This window comes from Siniperca chuatsi, linkage group LG23 (assembly GCF_020085105.1).
Source record: "Siniperca chuatsi isolate FFG_IHB_CAS linkage group LG23, ASM2008510v1, whole genome shotgun sequence".
NCBI lineage: Eukaryota > Metazoa > Chordata > Actinopteri > Centrarchiformes > Sinipercidae > Siniperca > Siniperca chuatsi.
The window spans coordinates 10,068,186-10,089,501 of NC_058064.1; the positions used below are offsets into that span (position 1 = coordinate 10,068,186).

Below are 21,316 nucleotides of genomic sequence, written 5' to 3' on the forward strand. Positions count from 1 at the left end.
ACAGCAAACAAGTTGTAAATAATTAACGCTGTTTCTGTAGTGGGCAGTATGATGTTAGTATACAAGGCCAAAGGAGTCCTGTAGCAGTGGGGATTTTGTGTCTGTGATGCTGTACACTGCCTGTGGTTTGTAATCTGTGTGTGCATGTGTGTCTAAGTGTTAAAATGTGTGAATGAGTCTGTAGCTTCTTCCAGAATGATGACAGAGTGGATTTATGAGTGTGTGAATCATTTAATCATGGCCCTCTCCCACTAGACCTCTCTTTCCTCCTCCTCTAAGATGCCTGTTTGTGCCCTAGGACCTCACATACCAAGTATGATGCTGACATTAGGCTTGTGGTGCTGATTTATGGCTGAATAGATTACCATTCTCTTTACACACACGTACATACCCACACATTTAATCGTTTTTTTGAATATAATTAGTTTCTGTAAAAAACAAGAAAAAAATATAATTGACTCCACCAGTACGTATTGTTTTAAAGGTTTGTTTTGTCTTAAGTGCACTTGAATATGCAACACAAACATCTTCAAAATCACATCGTATTTGTGTGAAGTAGGGTATAGACTAACTGTATAATAATGGAGGATACGCTTTTAAGACCTTATCTTAAACTCACTTATGGACTATCTGGATATTTTTTCAACAAATGGTTTGAGAAACATGCAATTCTTTATGAACATTACATCATGTTTTTCAGATCATACTTCTGTATTTCTATTGCTTAGATGCTTTCATCAGTTCAAGGGCATCACCTCCATTGGCCTGCCAGTTTACACTATTTTTATTTAGCTGCATTTGAGCTCTGACCCTTCCCTTTGCAGTCAAGCACAGCAAGGGATCCAGGAGAAATATATAGGTGCATATATAGACTGTGTGGTAGTGTGTACATTACCCTCAGAAACCCCACTTTCATCTCCAGTGTGTAGGCTGCAGAATCTCTATGAATGTGTTTGTGTATTTAGTTTAAATTCACCTTAGTGGATATCAGTTTGCCATGCATCTGCTGCATTAACGACTACCATGGTGCATCATTTGACATCATAAATTAAATATTACGATTGTCAACATTTTCAAAACAAGCCCAAAGGAGACTCTTCGCTATAATTACTGACAATTATTGGCAATTACTGGCAATTACTACCTATTATGGCATCATGCTAATATTAGTTTGTTATTTAGATAGATACATACTTTCCTCATTAGACATTAGAAAAATTACATAAAAGGGGAGAAATATTTTTGCACATGTGTGCACATTAGTTGCATGTTTTAGAGATAATTGGAATGGAGTGTGAAGATATATAGTTTGGGGTGCAGCCCTAAATATCACATAATTTAAACACCACCATTTCTTATGGTAATGACATTAGTGTATTTCACTTTCTCAGCACTATGTGAAAGCATTAACTCTTGACTTTCTCATTTTTTACTTTGACCTTTTTAGGGAAATGACACATCCACTTCTCCACTCTATGCTCATTTAACGTGCCAGCTCTTCTTCTCTCTCTCTGTCTTTGCTTTTTCTCAGGCAGTAGTTATAATACAGCACAATTTGCTGAACATGTTTTAAAAATGGGATATCTCAGCTGCTGGAAAGACACTTTTGACACATCTGTCAAACTGCTCATTTTTCAGTTTTCTGAGACCATTACCACAGTGCTGCAAGTCTCTGCAGGTGTAGACATTCTGTCTTCACTAGCATGTCCCACATTCTCCGTCTATCCCACATACTTAGGTAATTTACACTGGATGGGCATGTGAACAGGATGTAAAGTATAATATTTTTTATGACTTTTTCTAAAAGGAGAGTTGGAAATAAGGTCATATTCTTCTTTCTAATTTAGGCAGCTGCAAAGTTAAGGGCAAGATGGAGTCAGATGTACATGAGAGATGAGAGGCATGCTTGTATTGCATATGCATCAACGTCCCTGCTATATTCTAGCACTGTGACTGAACTGTTAGTAGCTACATTTACTGGGTGTGAACACAATAGAGTACGATGAACACCAGTAAAATCGAATGCAGTGTTCAGTTATCTGTTGCTGTTGTATCAAATGATGTGTTGATTCAACTTAATTTGTGTGGCAGTTTGTGCTGTTGTATTGGATGGCATCATATTTTATGGGTGTCCTTGTTGTTTTATCCAACCTCTTCACTTATCAGAAAGACCACCGAGTGTAAATTAAAAGACATGCATCATTGGGTAACTTCAGTATGATTTTAGGTATAAAAAATTACTTTTCATGTCTTGATGAAGAATTAAAGTTTCTCCTTAAATTGAATGTACTTTTGTAATTGTTAAATCATAATAGTAGTGATTTTGACTTGGTTCAGTGGATTAGTAGAGAGTTTACTAAATTTAGTAGGCAGTTAAACGTGAATTACAGAAACAAAGGAAATAATTTAAAAGGGCACTACAGGCCAGTCGACTGACCTCATTCCAGCTGTGCATATTAAACCAGGAGATCTTTAAGACTCTTCTTCATCACCACTATGGATTATATGGGAAAGCTGTGATCCATGCGCTTCGAGCAAACCAAATCAACTGCTTCACTGATGAGGCTCACAGATGTGCATGGTGTGTCTCTATAGTGTGTGTGTGTGTGTGTGTGTGTGTGTGTGTGTGTGTGAGAGAGAGAGAGAGACAGATTGTGTGTGACAGATTGTGTAATGGAATGGGATAAAATAGGATGGATTAATAGGACTGTTTTTATCCAGTTGTTTGTTTGTCCTTTTGTACTAAGCTTAGCACAGCATACATGTACACACATTTGGTTACACACTTGCACACCTCACATACTATGTGCATCTTCACAGAGTGGCGCATAAATGAAAGACACTTTTTTTTTTAAGTTTGAGGGATCAGAGAAAAATTAAAGCAGCAGTCTAACAGTTATAATCACCACAAAGCCTTCTAAATTATCAAGCTTTCATGTCTTAGAAGTTAATCTCAGAGGTCAAGTCTGCTTTAGCTCTGTTAAGCAACAGTAAGAGAGGAAGACAGGGAAAGCAGCAGATACAGGCAGGTCACAGAAAAAGGATTTAGAGGGAAAAACTGACAAATATGGATAGATATAGAGAATGACTGAAACCGTGAAATTGCCTGTGTGGTCAGTGGTCGGTGATTAATAGTTTCATTTGTCATGATGAAACATCTGAACTGGGGCAGGTCCGATCCTGTTTACAGCGATTCAGCAAGAAAACCTGATTTAGCCAATGGGTGAGTTCAGAAGCAGTTATTTTGGCATGTGGAGATAATGTTTTTTTCTTTTTTTTTCCTGGCGCCACACAAGCTGTAACCAGTTGGAAATAAACACCATTCAGACAGTGTTATCAATGTCTTGATGTCTGAGAGTAGCATGAATGATTAAGTATTACTGGATGTTAATGATAGCGAGGGTTATTTGGCAAAACTGAGTGTGACTCATACAAGTTAATACAATGATGGATTCACATATGGCAAATTGAAAGGGTAGAAATTTTTATATCATGTCTTAAAAAAGGGATTACTTTGAGGTGATGCCAAGTCACTGGCATGGTGACTACAGCTGTCCTGAAATATTGTGAAAGTAAGTTTTAGTATAAACAATATCTGTTGTGCAAGACTGTGACACTGATGTTGTTATGGGGCATATGACAGTTCTGTGGGCTCATTTGTTCTTTCTGTGTGGCCACATTTAAATACAGCCATACACATGTTTTTCAAACTTTTTAGATCTGAGGGTATTCAAATGGTATGGTGACAATTTACATGTGCTTTCCCTCAAGGCACCAGTAGTCTCTGGGCTTGTCTCAACCTGGACCACAGCTATCCAACTCTTCTGCACCCTTCCCTTAGGCTCTGAGCTTGTGTGTGTGTATGTGTATTTGTGTGTGTATGTGTGTGTGTGTGTGTGTGTGTGTGTGTGTGTGTGTGTGTGTGGGGTGTATGGTTAATTTTTGCCAGTATGTCTGCATGTCCTGCTATATACAGCAAGAGCTAACCATTATACCTTGCAAACAGCTCAATGAAAATGGTGACAAGCTTGGTTGTTAATCTGCATTTGTGGTTTCTGTTCTATTGTAGGCTCCTGATGATCACACAGCTGTGTGCAAAATGAAGTGTTATAATTCCTGATTTATTACCTGCTTCAGTGGCACTGACATTCTTTGATATTGCTGAGCAAGAGAGGCGGGGAAAAGGGGAGAGGGACAGAGAAGAGAGAGGAAGAGTGAGGAGCTAATGTGAAAGAAGAGCTTTAAGGATGTCACCTTTGCTGGAAATCAAGTCTTACCACAGCTCAGCGAGCCTGACTGCATGAAGATTAAAACCTCAGCGGTCACCATGCCTGTGTATGTGTGTGGATGCCTGCTTGGAAGAGTTGGTTGGTTATATTTGTGGTTGTGTCTATGTGTGTATCTTGTATCTTGTATCTTGTGGACAGTTGTCAGTATTGAGCAAAAGTGGGTTTGCTATCCTGCTGCTAATTCAGGTTGGCGCCCTACTGATACTGGATTTCTGAGACAGTGAACCTCCTTATCAGCCAACATATATGTTGATATTGATGTTTCTATGATCAGCTAAAATGGGCCGGTCATATGGCCATGTGAATGTAACAGTCAGGCTCTAATTCAGACAGACACAAGCACTTCCATAATGATTGTTGAGCATCAGCACAGCAAAATCCTGCCTTGAAGGTAACAGACAGCAAAGCCATTTCTGTTTCTGACCAAAACACACAGGCACACACACAGAGCACTCTACCCTGACGTGCCTTGTTTCAGTGTTTCTCACACTGCAGCAAAACATCCAGTCATTCCAGCTTCAAGCAAAATACAACTCATAATTAATTACTGTGTCAAGAGGAAAAAGGGATACTGGAAACCAGAGATGAGACAGAAAGAAAGGGCAAGGCAGGCAAAGAGGGATGGGGCAAAAATTTTACACTCATGAAATAACAGAAGAGCTAAGGTAAAGCTGGAAGAAGAAGAGGTACAGGGAAGTGAGAATGGATGGAGAAAGAGAGGGAGGACGTGTTGGGACTTAAGATGGTGCCAGTCAGCAGCCGATGGAAGCGAGAGCTGATTTGTCTACACGACCCTGCATTCCTGTCTGCCCGTTAGCATGGGGAATAAGGGAATTGGGAGAGAGAGAAAAATGGAAAAGGAGAGAGAGCTAGAGGCCTTGAATTTGTTGTATGAAAGCAGCTGTCAGACAGTGCCTAGCAACACCATTTAAGAAGGATTCTTGGCCGCGTTCATAGTAATTACAGCAAAATATCTCTGCCTTTTTGATTCCGAACAAGCTTATGTGGCAAAACATGGCTATAACTAGGGGGCAGTTCAGAAGGATGATCGAGAGGATATCTTCTTTGTTAACACAAAATATGTTGTGTGCTTCTTGTTAAATATAGATTAAAGGGAAATATTAAAGCTCTGCTCCACTCTTCTCATCCTCACATTTGAATTTTTAAGCTTTTTGAAAACTCCATCTTAGAAAGTGATTGTTTTTAGCATTACTTCAAAAGGTGTCACAATTAAGTGTGCAGCATTGGCCATCAGCTTAATCTGTTTGTACACTTTCATTTGTTTTAAACTATGTATTGGTTTGTTGTTCTACATTTTATACAGCTAATTAATAAATGTATATGAAGCTCTTTCAATCATAATAATTTTCTTAACATCATTTGTGTGATTATGGTGCCTAGTGCTTCACTGATGAGTTGCTTGTGTGTCTTTGTTGGAACTCAGTCATCCTAATTGAATCCAGAGCTTCATTAAGTTCACCCTGTAAATGGCCCTCTGCAGTCACTGCTATGTGGTCTGTGTCAAACACAGAGACCCCTCCTATTCAGTAAGTCAGCCGCAGTCTAACCCAATCAGAGCGAGGCGCTGACGGCAGGCCAGTGGGCTCTTCAACAGTCCTCCTAATGACATTAGAGCCTCTTGATCTGCACTGATGATAACTCCACTCCACCAATCTCAGCTTGCGTCAGCACCCACTGCGCAAAGGCCCAGCCCAAGCCAAGAGTGTGTGTGTGTGTATGTGTGTGTGTGATTCATGTTCTTATATCCCGGTCGGGACTTTAACCTGAATGCACACTAACCCGTGGGGACAAAAATTGAGGTCCCCATGGGTAGAGACTGCTTTTTGAGGGTTAAGACTTGGTTTTAGGGTACAAGTTACAATTAGGTTATGGTTAGGGTAAGGGTTAATCAGAATCAGAATCAGAAATACTTAATTGATCCCCGTAGGGAAACTCTTTGTTACAGTAGCTTGCCTTTACGTCAGTGCACACAGGAGAAAGTACTAGAAAGCGATATGATACACTATAAACAGGTCAGAAAATAAATAAGTATCATGTCGGTATAAGTATAAGATAAACTAAGTGTCGAGTACCAAGTGGGTTTACTGGTTGATGATGAAAGTACAGTATAAAATACAGTGTCACCACATATGTAATAAGTAATAGTAATAATAAGCGGAGGTGCATGTACTGTCAAGAGTAATAGAGGTATATGATATCAATACAATAAATAAGAAAAACTTACATGGGAAAACTAATATTGCACAGGACTAACATGGGAAAACTAATATTGCACGGGAGGTTAGGCATTTAGTTGTGATGGTTAGGGGTTAGAGAAAGCATTATATCAATGACTGCCCCCCACGGGGATAGTGAAACAAACGTATGTATGTGTGTATTTGAGGGACCTTACTTTGGAACCAAGGACTGTTTGAGTGCTATACTCCCTCAAAGACTCTGCCATTCCCTACTGTCTTTGCAGTGTAGTAATGCCACTAGTGATATTATAACCAAAGACGCAATGCAGAGATTATTATTTCTGTATTGAAAACATTCTGAAAAATGAGTGTGTTAGAACCCCATCCTACTAAGGAGGATTAGTAAGTCTCAGATGTGAAAGAAGGAAAGAGAAGGAGTGGCAAAAAATGAAGTAGATTGAGTGAGAAAAGGGGATGGGCAGATGTCAGCTATTTCTCTAAGATCCAGAGGGGTTGTCCAGTTAGTGAGTTAGATCTCAACCTAGACCCCTTCTTTGAAATGCTCTGACTTTCTTTAGGAGAGTGAAAAGAAGAAAGATAGACAGCAAGAAAATATGTGTGGCACAGAAATTGTGTTTATGCTTGACACACTTACACTGGATCAGTGATTCACTATGCTTGGCTATGCTTCTTTCATACAGTATCTTTTCAGGACACATACATTTTCTGCATTTTTGCCCCCTTTTTTTGCTGCTAGCACCCACTGTTGTCGTGGGAGTTTGTGGACAACCACATTACTTCCGATACACTTCTTTTTACCCGGCGGTGAGGAGGATGTAGTATGGGCAAATGTTCATGCTATCCCACCCAGATTACACCTCGTTCCGCTCAGGAAACCTGACCAACCAGTAGGGGTCTCCGCTAGTGGAGCAACAAGGACAATGGTCCCTCACTGGTGCCATGCCAGTTGTGTTCGACAGGGCACTTGGCCAAGCCAAAAGCACTGTTTTTGAAACTAACACAAAAGCAGCATTTTCAGAAAACATTGACAACACTTTCTTTTCCTCTTCACCACCCAAGTGCCCCAACAATCACATTTTAACAGAGGTTGCTTTTAAAAAAATATTTAACAATGACATTGATCTTTCTCTTGCTGTACAAAAACAAACATTCAAGCATACCTCAACCATACTGCAGTTGCCATGCCGGGCTGAAACATTAAAAATGTTGGCAAGGAATGATCAGAAATGTTGCCATTTATAGTAATCTCGGGCTTTGCGGAGTCGTCAATATCATCATTCTGTTTAGTGAATGTATTCCGCAACTTTGAACACCATTGTTTGCATGTAATTTAGTAGTATAAGTCTATATGAGCCAAAATCTGGTTAGACCAAAGGAAACACTTGAAGATGTGCAGTCCAGTCATACTTAGCACATATAGCTATGCACTGTTCCTCCTCAACGTGGTCAACGTGATAATTTATACTTGCTGTGCAGCTGCCATGAAATGCAAAATTTGTCTGGTGTTTTTCTTTAACAGACTGAACACGAGGAGATTCCCTTGAAAATTGTAGATGCAGATTTTACAACTCAATACTTCCTTTAATAATTAAACATAATGTATTATTTGCAGCGTGTTAATGCTTGTAAACACTGGGTTGACTGCTACATCTGTAGTACATATTGTCAGAATCTGTCAGTTTTCTGTCATTTATATATGATATGATATGTACCCAGTTGACAGTACAATCCCAAGGCTTTCTTTGTAATATCAACAGCTCTGTGGTGGATTAGACCTCCTAACCCCGATCTAGACAGGGTATCTGGTGACAGTAATCCATGCAGCTAATCCACAACTTGATGTAACCAAGGACACCCTGCTCTCTCTCACTATCCCTCTGTTCTTATTTTTTCTTTTCTGCTTCTGCCTTCCTGAGAGAGATTAGTGTGCCATCTGTTTTGTGTATCAGCAGGGGTTAGCTTAGCCTGATAGGCATGTTAGACCTGATCACTCCATTACTTAAGTTTTTGTCTATTTGTCTGTTCACTGGGGTGTGTGTGTGTGTGTGTGTGTGTGTGTGTGTGTGTGAGTGATAAGGCTACACAATTATTCTTTATTGTACATCTCCATTTTCTCTTTCTGTGCTTAATAATAATGGAATTCAACCATATTGATGTTTGTTAATGTTTGTCATTCCCCCTAAAAGGGTTGTAGCTGCCCCCAAAGGTAATAGATTCAATCATTGTGTAAGAATGAAAACAACTGTTTGCAGCTGCCATGGCACTTTTACAAATAGCCACCAGAAAAAGTGAAAATATATGTTAAGTAACAAAAGTACAATCGTATAATTTGTTTTTTGAAACAAAGACAAATAATCATGATTGCAAGATTAAGTGAAATTATCATTTTAGCCATAAATGGTGCTGACCTATTAAATGCATACATATACTTACATAACATGTTATTTAAGGGTGTTTGTGTGTTAGCTTAGCCTGTGATAGCATTGAATTACTCTCAAGTGTGAGAGTGAAAGTGTGTCATGAAATCCTCCTGTGCTCTCTCCCTTGTCTTGTCTTATTTTGTCTTATTCCAGGCTGTACTGTATGTGGTTTTGTTGGGGTTCTCTCTTAGCTACAGCTTCTCCTGAGCTGCATGCTTGGGTAGCATAGGCCTATGCTTTTTCCTCCTAGCCACCAGCAAGCTGAAAAAGCCTCCGTTTACTCTAGTTTTGCTCTAGGGGGTGAATGTACTGTTGTTGGTGCAGAGGTATAATGCCAGTTTGTTTGTGCATGTGTTGGGGGGTTATTCCTGCTTTGTATGCTTGCTGTGTGTTTGTGTGTATTTTATGCAGAAGTGTCAAGTTGGAGTGTGTGTCTTGCTGTGTTGTGGTCTGGATGTTTGTGTGTAGATTGGCAAGCCGTTGTGTGTGTTTGTGTGTGTCTGTGTGTGTGTGTGTGTGTGCGCGTGTGTGTGAGCATTTGTGATTATGCTGGGTGAGTGCAGGGACACTGTTTTCCTCCAGTCCCAGTGTGTGGCTGCGATGCAGAGTGACGCTTATTCCTCTGATCAGTGCCAGAGCTCAGCATGGGAGGCGGGTGGGTGAAGGCTTGGGGGGGACTTCACTACTCCAGTCAGTACATCCACTGATCTGGGACACACATCTCTGTCTGCTTGTTTTCTTTTTCTTCATGTGCCTCTGTGTCGCTGTCTTTCTCTGTGTCTTTTCTGTCTTTCTCTGGCTCCATCACACTTGTTTTTGCTCTCTTTTCTGACTCCCAGTCCCATGCTGAGTCTCATACCAATACTAATACTTGCTGATCTAATACTACTACTTCTACTACTACTCCTTTTCACAACCCAAATCACTCCACCCAAAGCACTCAGGACTCATCATATCCCAGACCAATGGCCTCTACAATTATTACAAAAAGAGTCTCAATAACTACACCTCAACAATCCATAATTATAACTGGTGCTCCCACTGCTCATGTTCACCAGTGAGTTGACAAGCAGTAGGTTACGAGAGATGTAATCAAGCTGCCAAGCAGACCTCATAGCAGCAGTTTGGCAGTCTCATAAGAGCAGGTGCGTAGCCTGAAGCAGTGTTCATGAGAGCCTTAGAAGTACTACAACAGCAGTCCACCACCCTGACCCTTGCCAGCTGATATCATGTCAACCAGAAAGACACGTGCCCGTAACAGACAGCAGTGGCTGACAACACCATTCCCAGTGGGGCAAAAGCCACAAAAGGGACCTACAGTAGAGCCCATGAAAACAGTAAAAATACTAAACAAATAAGCATAAAAATACATTTACAGAAAATAAACCATACACTTTCTGTCCACTGTATAGGTAACTGCTCTAATTACTCATAAACCATTTCAGTCACTAACCAAATAAAACCAGACTGTAAAAGTGAGTCAAGCTACTATCTATGATTTACCAACTACTATAACCTACCTACTATTTAGGTACTGTACGGGCCTGGCAATGGAGTTATTTCAATCAACAAAATCTTGAAATAAATGTATTATTTATAGTCACATTTATATTTATAAAAAATAAATGTGACTGGATGCAAGTGAGACTTTAGGATGGGAGAGGTGTGATCTCTTCCAGTGAAAGTGCCAGCTACAACATTCTGTATAAGTATGAGAGGAGATTTTTTTCTGACTACGACTATCTTGCATCCATCTATGCATCCAGCCATCCTTCCATCCATCTCCCCATTCTAAGGAAATGGTCCCAGCACTGAGTGACCTTTTTTGTAGCTGGAGCAAGACATGCTCTTAACATCTCCATTACTTCCCTGAAACCTCACTGACCTTTCTGTCTTTTCACCTTGCATGGCTGGGGTCTATTAAACTTTACTTTTCTCCACATTCTGTTGTTCTGTCTCTCTTAAATCTTTGTCATCATTGTGCATCTGTGCTGCATTCAAGTATGTTAACTTGTTATGCAGTTGTCTTAATTGTTGTCTGTGTGTGCTAGCTAGTCATTCATTCACCTCCTTTCACCCCGTGACAGATTACCTTAGATAAGTGTGCAAAAATCTGTTTATTTTTCATTATGAATATAAAAGATTATGTGTAATTACCCTACTTCTTACTCACTCATAATCTCCTAATCCCATTTGACTCATAGTGTTTTTATGAATGTGATAGTTATTTTTACACGTTTTTTACACTGTGAGAAGTTAAGCTGTTTACCAAATACTTTAACGGTTTCTTAATATCCAAGTCATTTCTTCAATATAAATGCCTACCCTCTGTCAGACTGTAAATAGCAGGAGATTATTTTGTCGAGGCTTGCTTTTTGTTGTGTCTCCTCCAATTGTCATGTCTGGCCTTGGTTCTCCATTACACAATCATTGCCAAAGCAAAATGGCTCCTGACATATCCGTAATAGCTTTGCCTAATACTGTTGTCTCTGAAATTAGCTTTCCAGCATCAAAATACTTTGTCTGAAACAGGGCAATTTGTACCAGTTCATATTTGAACCTAACTGGGTGTTTGTGTCTTGTCTGAAGTTTTAAGCAATTTTTCTGACAGCCAGTCTAAATATATGTGTGAGAGACAGAATAAAAAACCTGTCATCTGGTTTAGGCTGGGGGAACAAATTTTATCCATCTGCTAACACATTTCTGGTGTGTAGCCATGATGATGCCACTTCACCTGATGGATCTCAGACACATCCAGAGAAACTAATAACTCTCTTCTCTTCTTCTGGCTGTGTGGAAATCACATTTGACTGTCTCCCCTGAAAACAGGATAATTGGTAAAGTCAAACATTTTAAAATGTAAAATGCAGTTTTTTAGGCTATAGTTTTACAGTTATCGTGTGATTCCTTGTCACTGGCTGCTGACAGCGTTAAAGAACACAGAAAACGAAACAGAAAACAGAAACATCTCCATTATTTAGACTGCATTCATTCGCAGTTTTAAGTCTGACAGATGGAGATAATGCACACACACACTGTTGTTTTTGCCCACAGTTCCAGCGATACCGGAAGTGTATGTCGAGGAAAGAGTGCGGTGCTCATCATGCGAATTCATTAGCACTCTTTGATGACTATAGGGCTGTAAATGTGGGATTGTGTGTGATTTTGTGTATGTGTTTTGATATTTGAGTAAATCTGGCAGCTAGCCCAGAGCAGCCAGTTACACACTCAGGTCACAGAACTTAAAGCCCCCTCCACCTTTTGCTTCTGATCTGAAACATTGGCTGGCTAGTCTGTGGATGTAACACATTTTCACAACTAGCTTATAAACTATTTTGTCAATGTAATTAGAAGTTATTTTACTGTCATACTGTAATTTGCACTTGTTTTTAAACATCATCACTTTCTATTCTGTTTACCACCAGTATCACACCTTATTTTATTATGCATATATAAGAGCTGGCGTCAGAAAAGGCATGTACTAATGGCATGCAGCCTGATAAAGATAAACTATGTGTTAGAATAATCTGTGTGTGTGTGTGCGCGCGTGTGTGTGTCTGATGTATAAATCCTCAGAACCAAAGCAAGCTTTAATTAACGGCGCTTGATGATCAGCAGGCAAAGGCAAACAGCAACTAAACGAACTTGCCCCCCCGTCAGGGAGGATAATTGCATTTCACCAACATATTCATGTGGCAGACACACTGCCATTGCAGTGTACCACTGCTGAGGGTGTATTTTTTTTCTTTGAGTTTTTAGTGTTTTTATGCTTGCAAAACTCCCATTTATTTCTCAAGGGAGACTACCAGGAGCCTTTTATTTCTACTTTTTTGTTTTGTTTTGGATATATTTGCTCTGTTTGAGTGCCGTAGTGTTCATAGTCATAAGGATAGGTGGGATGTGAAGGTGGTATAACAGCTTCTCCCCCTGTCTCTCACTATGTCTCACACCCTTCTTGTCTCTCTTAGTCTCCTTTTGTCTTCCCTCTTTCCTCTCTGTCCCTTTTTCTATTAATAATAACTGGATAAAGTTGTCTGGGAATTTCAGAGGAACACTTTGTTATGGCCGTACATCCCGCTAGGTAAATGACAGGTGGGAGCTTCAGTGCTGTTCCCTGTGTGAGATTAATATGCAGCTCCCCTTTTATTTTTAGAGGAACGTTATGGGCTCACTGCCCTGTCATTACTCCTTAAGTAGCAGCAGCAGCAGCAGCAGCAGCAGCAGCAGCAGCAGCAGCTTCCACTAGCTCCTTTCTCCTACCTCTCTCTCTGCTGTCTCTCTCTTACACTCGCTTTCTCTTTAGTGGGTGGACACAATAACAGAAACACCTTTCAGTGCAATTGTGTGCCCTGCAGGAAACCGTGCCCTGCAGGAAATACCAATTTGGTGAATCTGGTAATGTTCATTTCTTCAGACTCCCAAATGTGTTTATGTTAACACTTGACTTTTTTGACTGTGTTTTGGGGGATTTGGTTACTCACTATAACATCTTCTTTATATGTCACTGAATTTGTATTTACTGCAGATTTTTTTATGATATTGCAAGTGTTTCTATTATTTTGTCCACAGCCCATATTTCCTGTATTATCCCTTTCTCTTCCTTCAGCTTCACCCAGTGGTAATGATCGCTCTTTGACTCACACTCATCTGTGCACAAACACATACTTCTGAACACACGTCACCTTTTCTATCTCTGTATCAGTTTTATCCCTCTCATCATCCTCTCTGGTTCTCTTATCATGTGTTGAGAGGCTGTCTGCTCTGTTCTTTCTCTCTCTCTCTCTACCTGCCAGGAGATGGAGGGGAGATTGGTGAGATTGCAGTGAGGTTGCGTTTGACACTACCACAACTTGCAATTGCTTGGATATGAACCTGAGATGAGATCTGTGGTTGGATAATGTCAGGTAGCACCACCATTTATGGGTGCAAGTGTTCATAGTGATCATGGTAAAAAGCTTCGAAAAATATATACTTATTTTTAGAGTCAAAATTATTAAGTTTATTATTATTAAGTATTAAAATCCTAATTGGAATGTTATGCCAAAATTAATGAAGTGAAAATGACTGACAACAATGAAAAAGTAATTGTTGTCATTTTTCAGCAAAAAAATCTATTTTGCTACACCATGAAAAAGGAAATTTTCTTATCTTTTTTATTTTACATTGTTTTGTTTTTTTGCTGGGAGGTAAAACACAGCCATGGTATTGTTCACAAAAACTGTCTATTTTGTTGATGGAGATTTGCATTAAGTGTGACAGAAAAGCTCTCTCATAGCTTTGAGTGACACTTAAAAGTTTTTCACCTTGCTCCTCTCACAACAGCATGCAGATTGTTATAAACTGAATTTGAAAAGAAAATATGTTGGTATTGTACTATTTCTACATATTTCTAGATCATACTGTAAGCACTATGCAGAATATACTTGTTTTGGATTAAGTTAATACCTTGGTCACATCTGCAAAGACTCTTTACTGTTATTCTGTTGATTTTAAAGTTGATGTTATTTTAAGTTTTTTTTCGTAAAGGACAAAGTTGTGTATGTAAGATTATTTTATTTTCACATGACAATGACAGCATTTTGGCTTCAGTATGATGTAGGTTGACCAGACCAGAATAATACCCTGGAGTCCCAGTGTAAGATGTGCTTTGGATTAGTGTTGGAGGACTTTTATTCTTGTGTGTGTATGTCTAAAACAAATACCTGGATACTACACAGGTGAACACCCCTTCTCCTAATACCCAGCTTGCCACTGGAGCGGCCTAATGAGCAGGCGACATACACAGGGGACTACCATGTTTACAGGAAATTCTGTCACTTCCCCTTGATAATCTGTGCTGGTGTGTGTCTTTTATACTGTGTGCTGGCCGTATAGATATAACAGTTGTACCCACCACATGCAAAATGTTGTGTATGTGTGTGCCTGTCTGCTATGGCTTTATGTGTAATGCTGAGACTTTGCAAATGACCTAAGGACTATAGGGAAGCTTATTTCTGCAACCACTTGCATTTCCTCCCTAATTGTTCCTCTTCTGCCCATAAACCTCCTGCTTTGTGTGTGTGTGTGTGTGTGTGTGTGTGTGTGTGTGTGTGTAGGTATGTTAAAAAGAGAAAGAAGGTCTTTTTCTCTCTGCTAGCAGTGTCAGCAGGTGAGCTGCCCTATTGGGAGAAAAGAGAGAAATCGCCAAAGCATGCAAATTGCTACTCCAAGGGGAGAATCAATTAGGTGCATAGCGGCTGGAGCAGAAAGGCAAGGAGGGGTGGAGAGGGGCAGGGGTCCATGCAGAGAGATGGTGCAGAGCCATGCTGATCTCCTCCTTTGAGACAATGCATTACTCCTCCTCTTCTGTCGCCTTCCTCAATCCATAGACTGATCCTATTGGCTAAAGCTCTCTCTGCACACTGCTTTTTAAACCTCTACTGTGCCTCAGCCTCATTCCTTTTTTTGTCTAGCCCATTTCTTTTCTAAGTATAGATTGTGCTTGAGTCTAAAGTGTGTGGCCTCTTCACCTGTTTTCCTCATTATTCTTTCTGAAGATGCTCTGCTCTAATCTGTGCCAGATAAAATTAGACCATTGATCACATAATAGAGTCTTCATATGAGTAAAGTATAGCTATCAATACCATGTGACAGTTGCCTTCATTGTTTAGTAATTTGTTGGTAATGTTTGTATTCATATTGCTGGTTTTCACTGGGTTTTGTCTCTTCCCTCTTTAGGTACATAATGTCCTCCATTTCAAGAGAAGCTTGATCCTAATTGGCCGACAGTACTGGACTGTGCCTCCTTCCCTCTCCTCACCACTCCCAGCCTCTGCACAGCCATGACGCCCCTTACCAGGACATGGACCTGCTTTTTTGTATGCTGCTTCCTGTCTAGTCTGGTGCTTCCTGTGACGTCACAAACAGTGGTGCAAGCCCCACAGGCCCACAGTGCCGGCTCCCAGGTGATCACGGCGTCCCTTCAGGAGGAGGAGTATGCATCATTTCGTGCTGAGAATCCTGAGTGGACATTCAACCATCTGGCGGTGGACTACCGCAATGGCAATGTTTATTTGGGAGCTGTCAATCGCATATACAAACTGTCCCCGGGCTTAGAGGTCCAGGTGTCCCATGAGACTGGCCCGGATGAAGACAACCGCAAGTGCTACCCACCACGTATCGTTCAGCCCTGCAGTGAGCCACTGACACTCACCAATAATGTCAACAAGATGCTTCTAATGGACTATCGGGAGAACAGGCTGCTGGCATGTGGCAGCCTCTACCAGGGCATCTGCAAACTCCTTCGCCTAGATGACCTCTTCAAACTAGGAGAGCCCTTCCACAAAAAGGAGCACTACCTCTCTGGTGTCAATGAGAGTGGCTCTGTGTTTGGTGTCATTGTGTCTTATAGCAATGCCTCTCCGGACATGCTGTTTGTAGCCACCGCAGTGGATGGCAAGCCAGAGTACTTCCCTACTATTTCTAGCCGCAAGTTGGCCAGAAACTCGGAGGAGGATGGCATGTTTGCCTATGTCTTCCATGATGAGTTTGTGGCCTCTATGATTAAGATCCCTTCAGACACCTTCACTGTCATCCCAGACTTTGACATATACTACATTTATGGCTTTGCCAGTGGGAACTTTGTCTACTTCCTGACTTTGCAGCCTGAAATGGGGGGTGGGCCAACAACTGGATCGTCCTCTGCTGGTCGGGAACAGGTCTACACCTCCAAGATAGTCCGCCTTTGCAAGGCAGACACCGCTTTCAACTCCTATGTGGAGGTGCCTATTGGATGCATTAGTGGCAACGTGGAGTACCGATTACTCGAGGCAGCATACCTGTCCAAAGCTGGTGCTATCCTGGCACGCTCACTAGATGTGGCACCAGATGACGATGTTCTGTTCGCTGTTTTCTCAAAAGGCCAAAAGAGGCGTCCACGCCAGACCTCGCAGGACTCTGCGCTGTGTGTCTTTTCTCTGCGGAAAATCAACGAGAAAATCAAAGAGAGGCTGCAGTCATGCTACAAGGGTGAGGGCACACTGGACCTGGCTTGGCTCAAAGTCAAAGATATTCCCTGCAGCAGTGCGGTGAGTACTACTAGAATGCACTCTCACACCCCTCACTCACTCACTCACTCACTCACTCACTCACACACACACACACACACACACACACACACACACACACACACACACACACACAAACATTATCTGACTATCAGTCACATTTATACAGACTTTAATGACCCAGAAGTTTAGTGACTGTACTGAGGAAATGTATACTATGTTGGTAGTTCTAGTTTTACACACAAGTACACACATTCTCTACTGTAACATGTAGTAATGTGCTCCTAATATACCAGAACAGCAGGCCTTGAGCAGTTCTGTTTAAGGTAGAATGTATCACAACCACTGATTTAGCAAAAGGGTATTTCATAAGACTATATTAAGAAAAACTAATCACTGATGATTTCTTATAGTTTTAATAATTGACAGTACAGGTGAGTATCTCTGAAGGAAAATCAGTTGTGAAGGCTCTCCCACATGTTACCATAATGAGCTTGGTTGAACTGCGGGAGGCCTTTATGAACACTATGTTCTTGGGTGGGTTCATGCTCCATTCCATTACGATGAGATATTAACCATCCACTGCCTCTTTTAATCTGCTCACCCTTTAAACAATGAAGCTGAATGTTCAGTCAAATTACCATAATTCCATTCTCCATAACAGCATTACAAATTCAGTGATTCAGTTCATTTGATTTCTCACTTTGTGCACATAAAAACAAGGTTAAATTGGGTGTTACATGTTTAGACCACCTTCACAAGCAGCTGAAGCTGTTTCATGCCTTTTTTTCTTGATCTCATATTACGTCATTAATAAAAGCTACCAACCTCAAGAAATACAAAATTACCTTGATCAGGGTGCATTTGTACGCTATTATGTTCCTCTACATAGCAAGCATGGCTAGATGAACCATGTGCTCAATTGTCAAATTTGAGTTCAGAGAGGTGTAAAGAGGTCTGTTTTCAGTGTATAGATCAGTTAAAGGTATATCATTGCAATGGGTGATTGAACATTTTTGCATTGGAATCTTTGATATATTTTCTATTATGACAACCATGTAAGTACAGTATGTCTACTACAAATAATAAATATAAAACTTAGTGTATTGAAACTCCATAAGCTTTGTATCATTGAAGAAGAAGACTGCACTGCTGAGCAAAAATACAAATATTTTACCAAGAAATATCATCATTGGAACAACGAATAGTTTCATTCGTTGTATTAATAATTTTCCTCACTCAGGCCAGTCATCCTTATTATCTACAAGAGCTACAAATGAACAGTTATACAGCCTCAAATACTTGTAACAAGAATTTGATCACTTGGTCATGGTTATATTTCAGAAACATAAATTTGATCCTCTCACAGCTGCTCAGTCCATATTGTTCTGACCTTAGCGATGAACTATCTCCAGACATTATGGAGTTGACCCTCTCTTGTGTTTGGTTCTGGAATCACAGTGTTTATCTATTAATCCGACTGTGGCACGGCACACGTTCCGGGGCGCATTTGTCTGCTGCTTGAGGGCCTGATAAATCATGCCTGGGGTGGAGCTGTCAGCAGGGATAGGAAGTGTGAGGGAGCACACGGGTTAGCGCTGAGGAATGATGCCATTTCAGCATGCGCCACAGTATCGCAACCGCCACCGCATAAATTAGACCCTACTGAACAAGTGACGGTGGACTCTGCAGGAGATACATGAGTTCTGACACACATACACACACGTGCCACCACTCTTCTAAGTATGGCTACTGCAGAGATGGAGATGGTGGCTTTTAAAGGCAGAGGGAGGCTTTTTACAAAGTAGAATAGCAATAAATAAATTGTTATATGAAAGACTTACTAAGTGATTTATTAAAATGTAGATCAGATAATTCTAGGCTGCTTTAGAGTGGAGTTGATGCTGCAGCCATAAATAAGGAGTCATATTTAAATACATGGACACAAACACACACATAAATCAGAGGCCTATTGCTTGAGCATTAGCAATTTAATAGATGTAAATATAGGCCATATATATTTCCTATGAGTGTTTTCACAATGAGAACATATTACATGTTAAGATATAGAGTTGTGAGCAAACTCTGTCTGTCTGTGATGGATGGTCTTTCTAATATCCCAAGGTTGATTGAGGAATCATACAACCACATGAATATCAAATAAGGGTCTTAATCTCTTACAACTCTCAACTTCTCTTACACAATCTAGCTCTATTCTCATTTTTCCCTGCAAGAAATGTTAAAGACTCAAAAAAATTGGTTGTTTTTGGATCAAAGATCAAGGAATTTAGACTGAACATTGTATTGAAAAGTTGTTGTGTAAAACTAAGGTCTAATTTATGTATGTATACTGTATGTGGAGAATGTATGCAGGTGTATTTCAGATACAGATGAAGTTCAAAAGTTAATTATTAAAATACTATGTCCAGTGCAAGGTGTAGTTTAACAGATTTTTTAACTTACTTAATATATTAATATATTTTACTATCCAATCTTTTTTTTGAATGATTGTATAATGTTTTATAAGAAGAAATCCTCTATTAGATCAACAATGAAATCACTCATCACTCACTCGTCTCTGTGGTGCTTCATTTTCTAGTGATTTGGGAGTGTATCAGAGACTGAAACATTTACATTTTGAGTTACCAATGTTTTGGAATGAGAAATGATCAAGTCATCAAAGTATTTGTTCAATATGTTCAAGGATACAGGTACATTTACAGGACACAGGCCTGAGTAGGACAGGATAAATACTCACTACCGTCAGACCTTTGTTGCTTTATACCATCGTTAAGAGGCTTTCAGTCGGAATGGGAGAGATGGAAAGAGGGAGAAATTGAGAATAAAAAGTATGTACAAAGACTGGCATTATGGGCGAGAGAGCAGTAGAGAGGATAGATGGTAAGAGAAGGAGTGAGGGGGGGATGCTTCCTCTCTCCCCCAAATGGCCATGCTAGGCTGAGCCACATAATGCGTGCTCAACAGTATAAGTCTGCAAAGGGCCCACATCCATAGATCATTGTGAAGTGGCATGTGACCTATAAAAAAAAAAACGCTGCCTGCTCCCTCCATGTTCACTGTGTCAGCAGAAATAAAACAGAACAACAAAACAGCGGGATCGCAATAAATTCACTCTCTGCTCTCATCCTTGATTCATTGCTCACTGCCTGTGCTGCTCTTTTCTCCTTTTGCCTGTCCTTCTCATCATGTTCTTATAAAAATAGTTGCCACCATCCTATCTTCTCATTCTGTTATTCTCCCCCTCCTTGAGTCTGTCTTTCTCTCCCCTTTATTTCCTCATACAATGCTTTCCATAAACACACAGTAAAGTACTGACTCTCATCTCTCCTCTAAACATGGATGAGAAAATTACAAGGTCGCCTGTAAGTCCCTGACAGGCCACGGCCATCCCCTCATCCCTTCTGCTAATGATCATTAATTACATGTCATTAACCAACATGCCACGGGCTATTCTTCCACATTTGTCATGTGCTATCGACTTCACATTCTGAATTCACTCCAATTAATTAGATTATTTTACTCAGCCGTTGCTGTTTCTTTGAGTCTTTTTCTTGATCTCTCTCACAGTCCTCCCAACACACGTGCTCATCCCTCCCCCATTTCATCCTTCACTTGAAAGGAACTCTTCCAATATGACATTCTCTGTCTTCTCCCCATGCTCATTTTTCATGTTATTGATTCGTTCTTCTGTTTTGTTCTGTGTTTGACCAACCTTTGAATGGTGTTGTCTCCTGTGCTGACCATCTCCATCCCTCCTCCTCTTGATTGCGGAGCTTAATCAGTGGCTGGCTGCTGCTGCTGATGAGTCAGTCTAAGCCACATCCTCAGGAAGGGAAAGGCTAGTGGATTCATTAAGAACATCCAGACTAACCCCCCCACCCCCAATCGCCCCACTCCATCCACATATCCGCTATCGTGCTTGCTGGCTGACTCGCTAATTAAATCTCCATACATGATACCACTTGCTAAAGGTCAGAATCCATCACAATATCATTATTCTGTGATTAAACAAATGTCTCCCACTTCCTTCACTATACTCTGCTGGCTGGCCTCCTCCAGAAAACACTGACTGTATGGGTGCCTTAATTTCGTTGTTTTTGTCTTTTGTGTGCTCTCTCTCTCTTTTCCCACCATCTAATTCTCTTACTCCCAAGTGAGCAGGACTGTACAATATTTAAAATGTAATTTTGGAAAATACATTGAATTACCAGTTAAATTTACCAAGCTATATCAAATGCAATCCAATACAACAGCCAATACAAGAACTCACATCTTTAGAGTTTATCATAGTCATACATTTGGTTGAAAAGGTCTTGAATTGC

General features: G+C 40.4%; 1 protein-coding gene across 6 annotated transcripts in view; it reads left to right on the forward strand.

Annotated features, from left to right (window-relative positions):
- The window catches only part of plxna4 (plexin A4), a 240,005-nt gene that overhangs the window by 12,535 nt on the left and 206,154 nt on the right, over positions 1 to 21,316 (forward strand). For all 6 annotated transcript variants that reach the window (XM_044185778.1, XM_044185782.1, XM_044185781.1 and 3 more), the window contains exon 2: positions 15,646 to 16,994. In XM_044185778.1, the coding sequence (XP_044041713.1) occupies positions 15,750 to 16,994 (1,245 nt within the window). In that variant the 5' untranslated portion in view covers positions 15,646 to 15,749. The remainder of the gene's footprint in view (positions 1 to 15,645; positions 16,995 to 21,316) is intronic.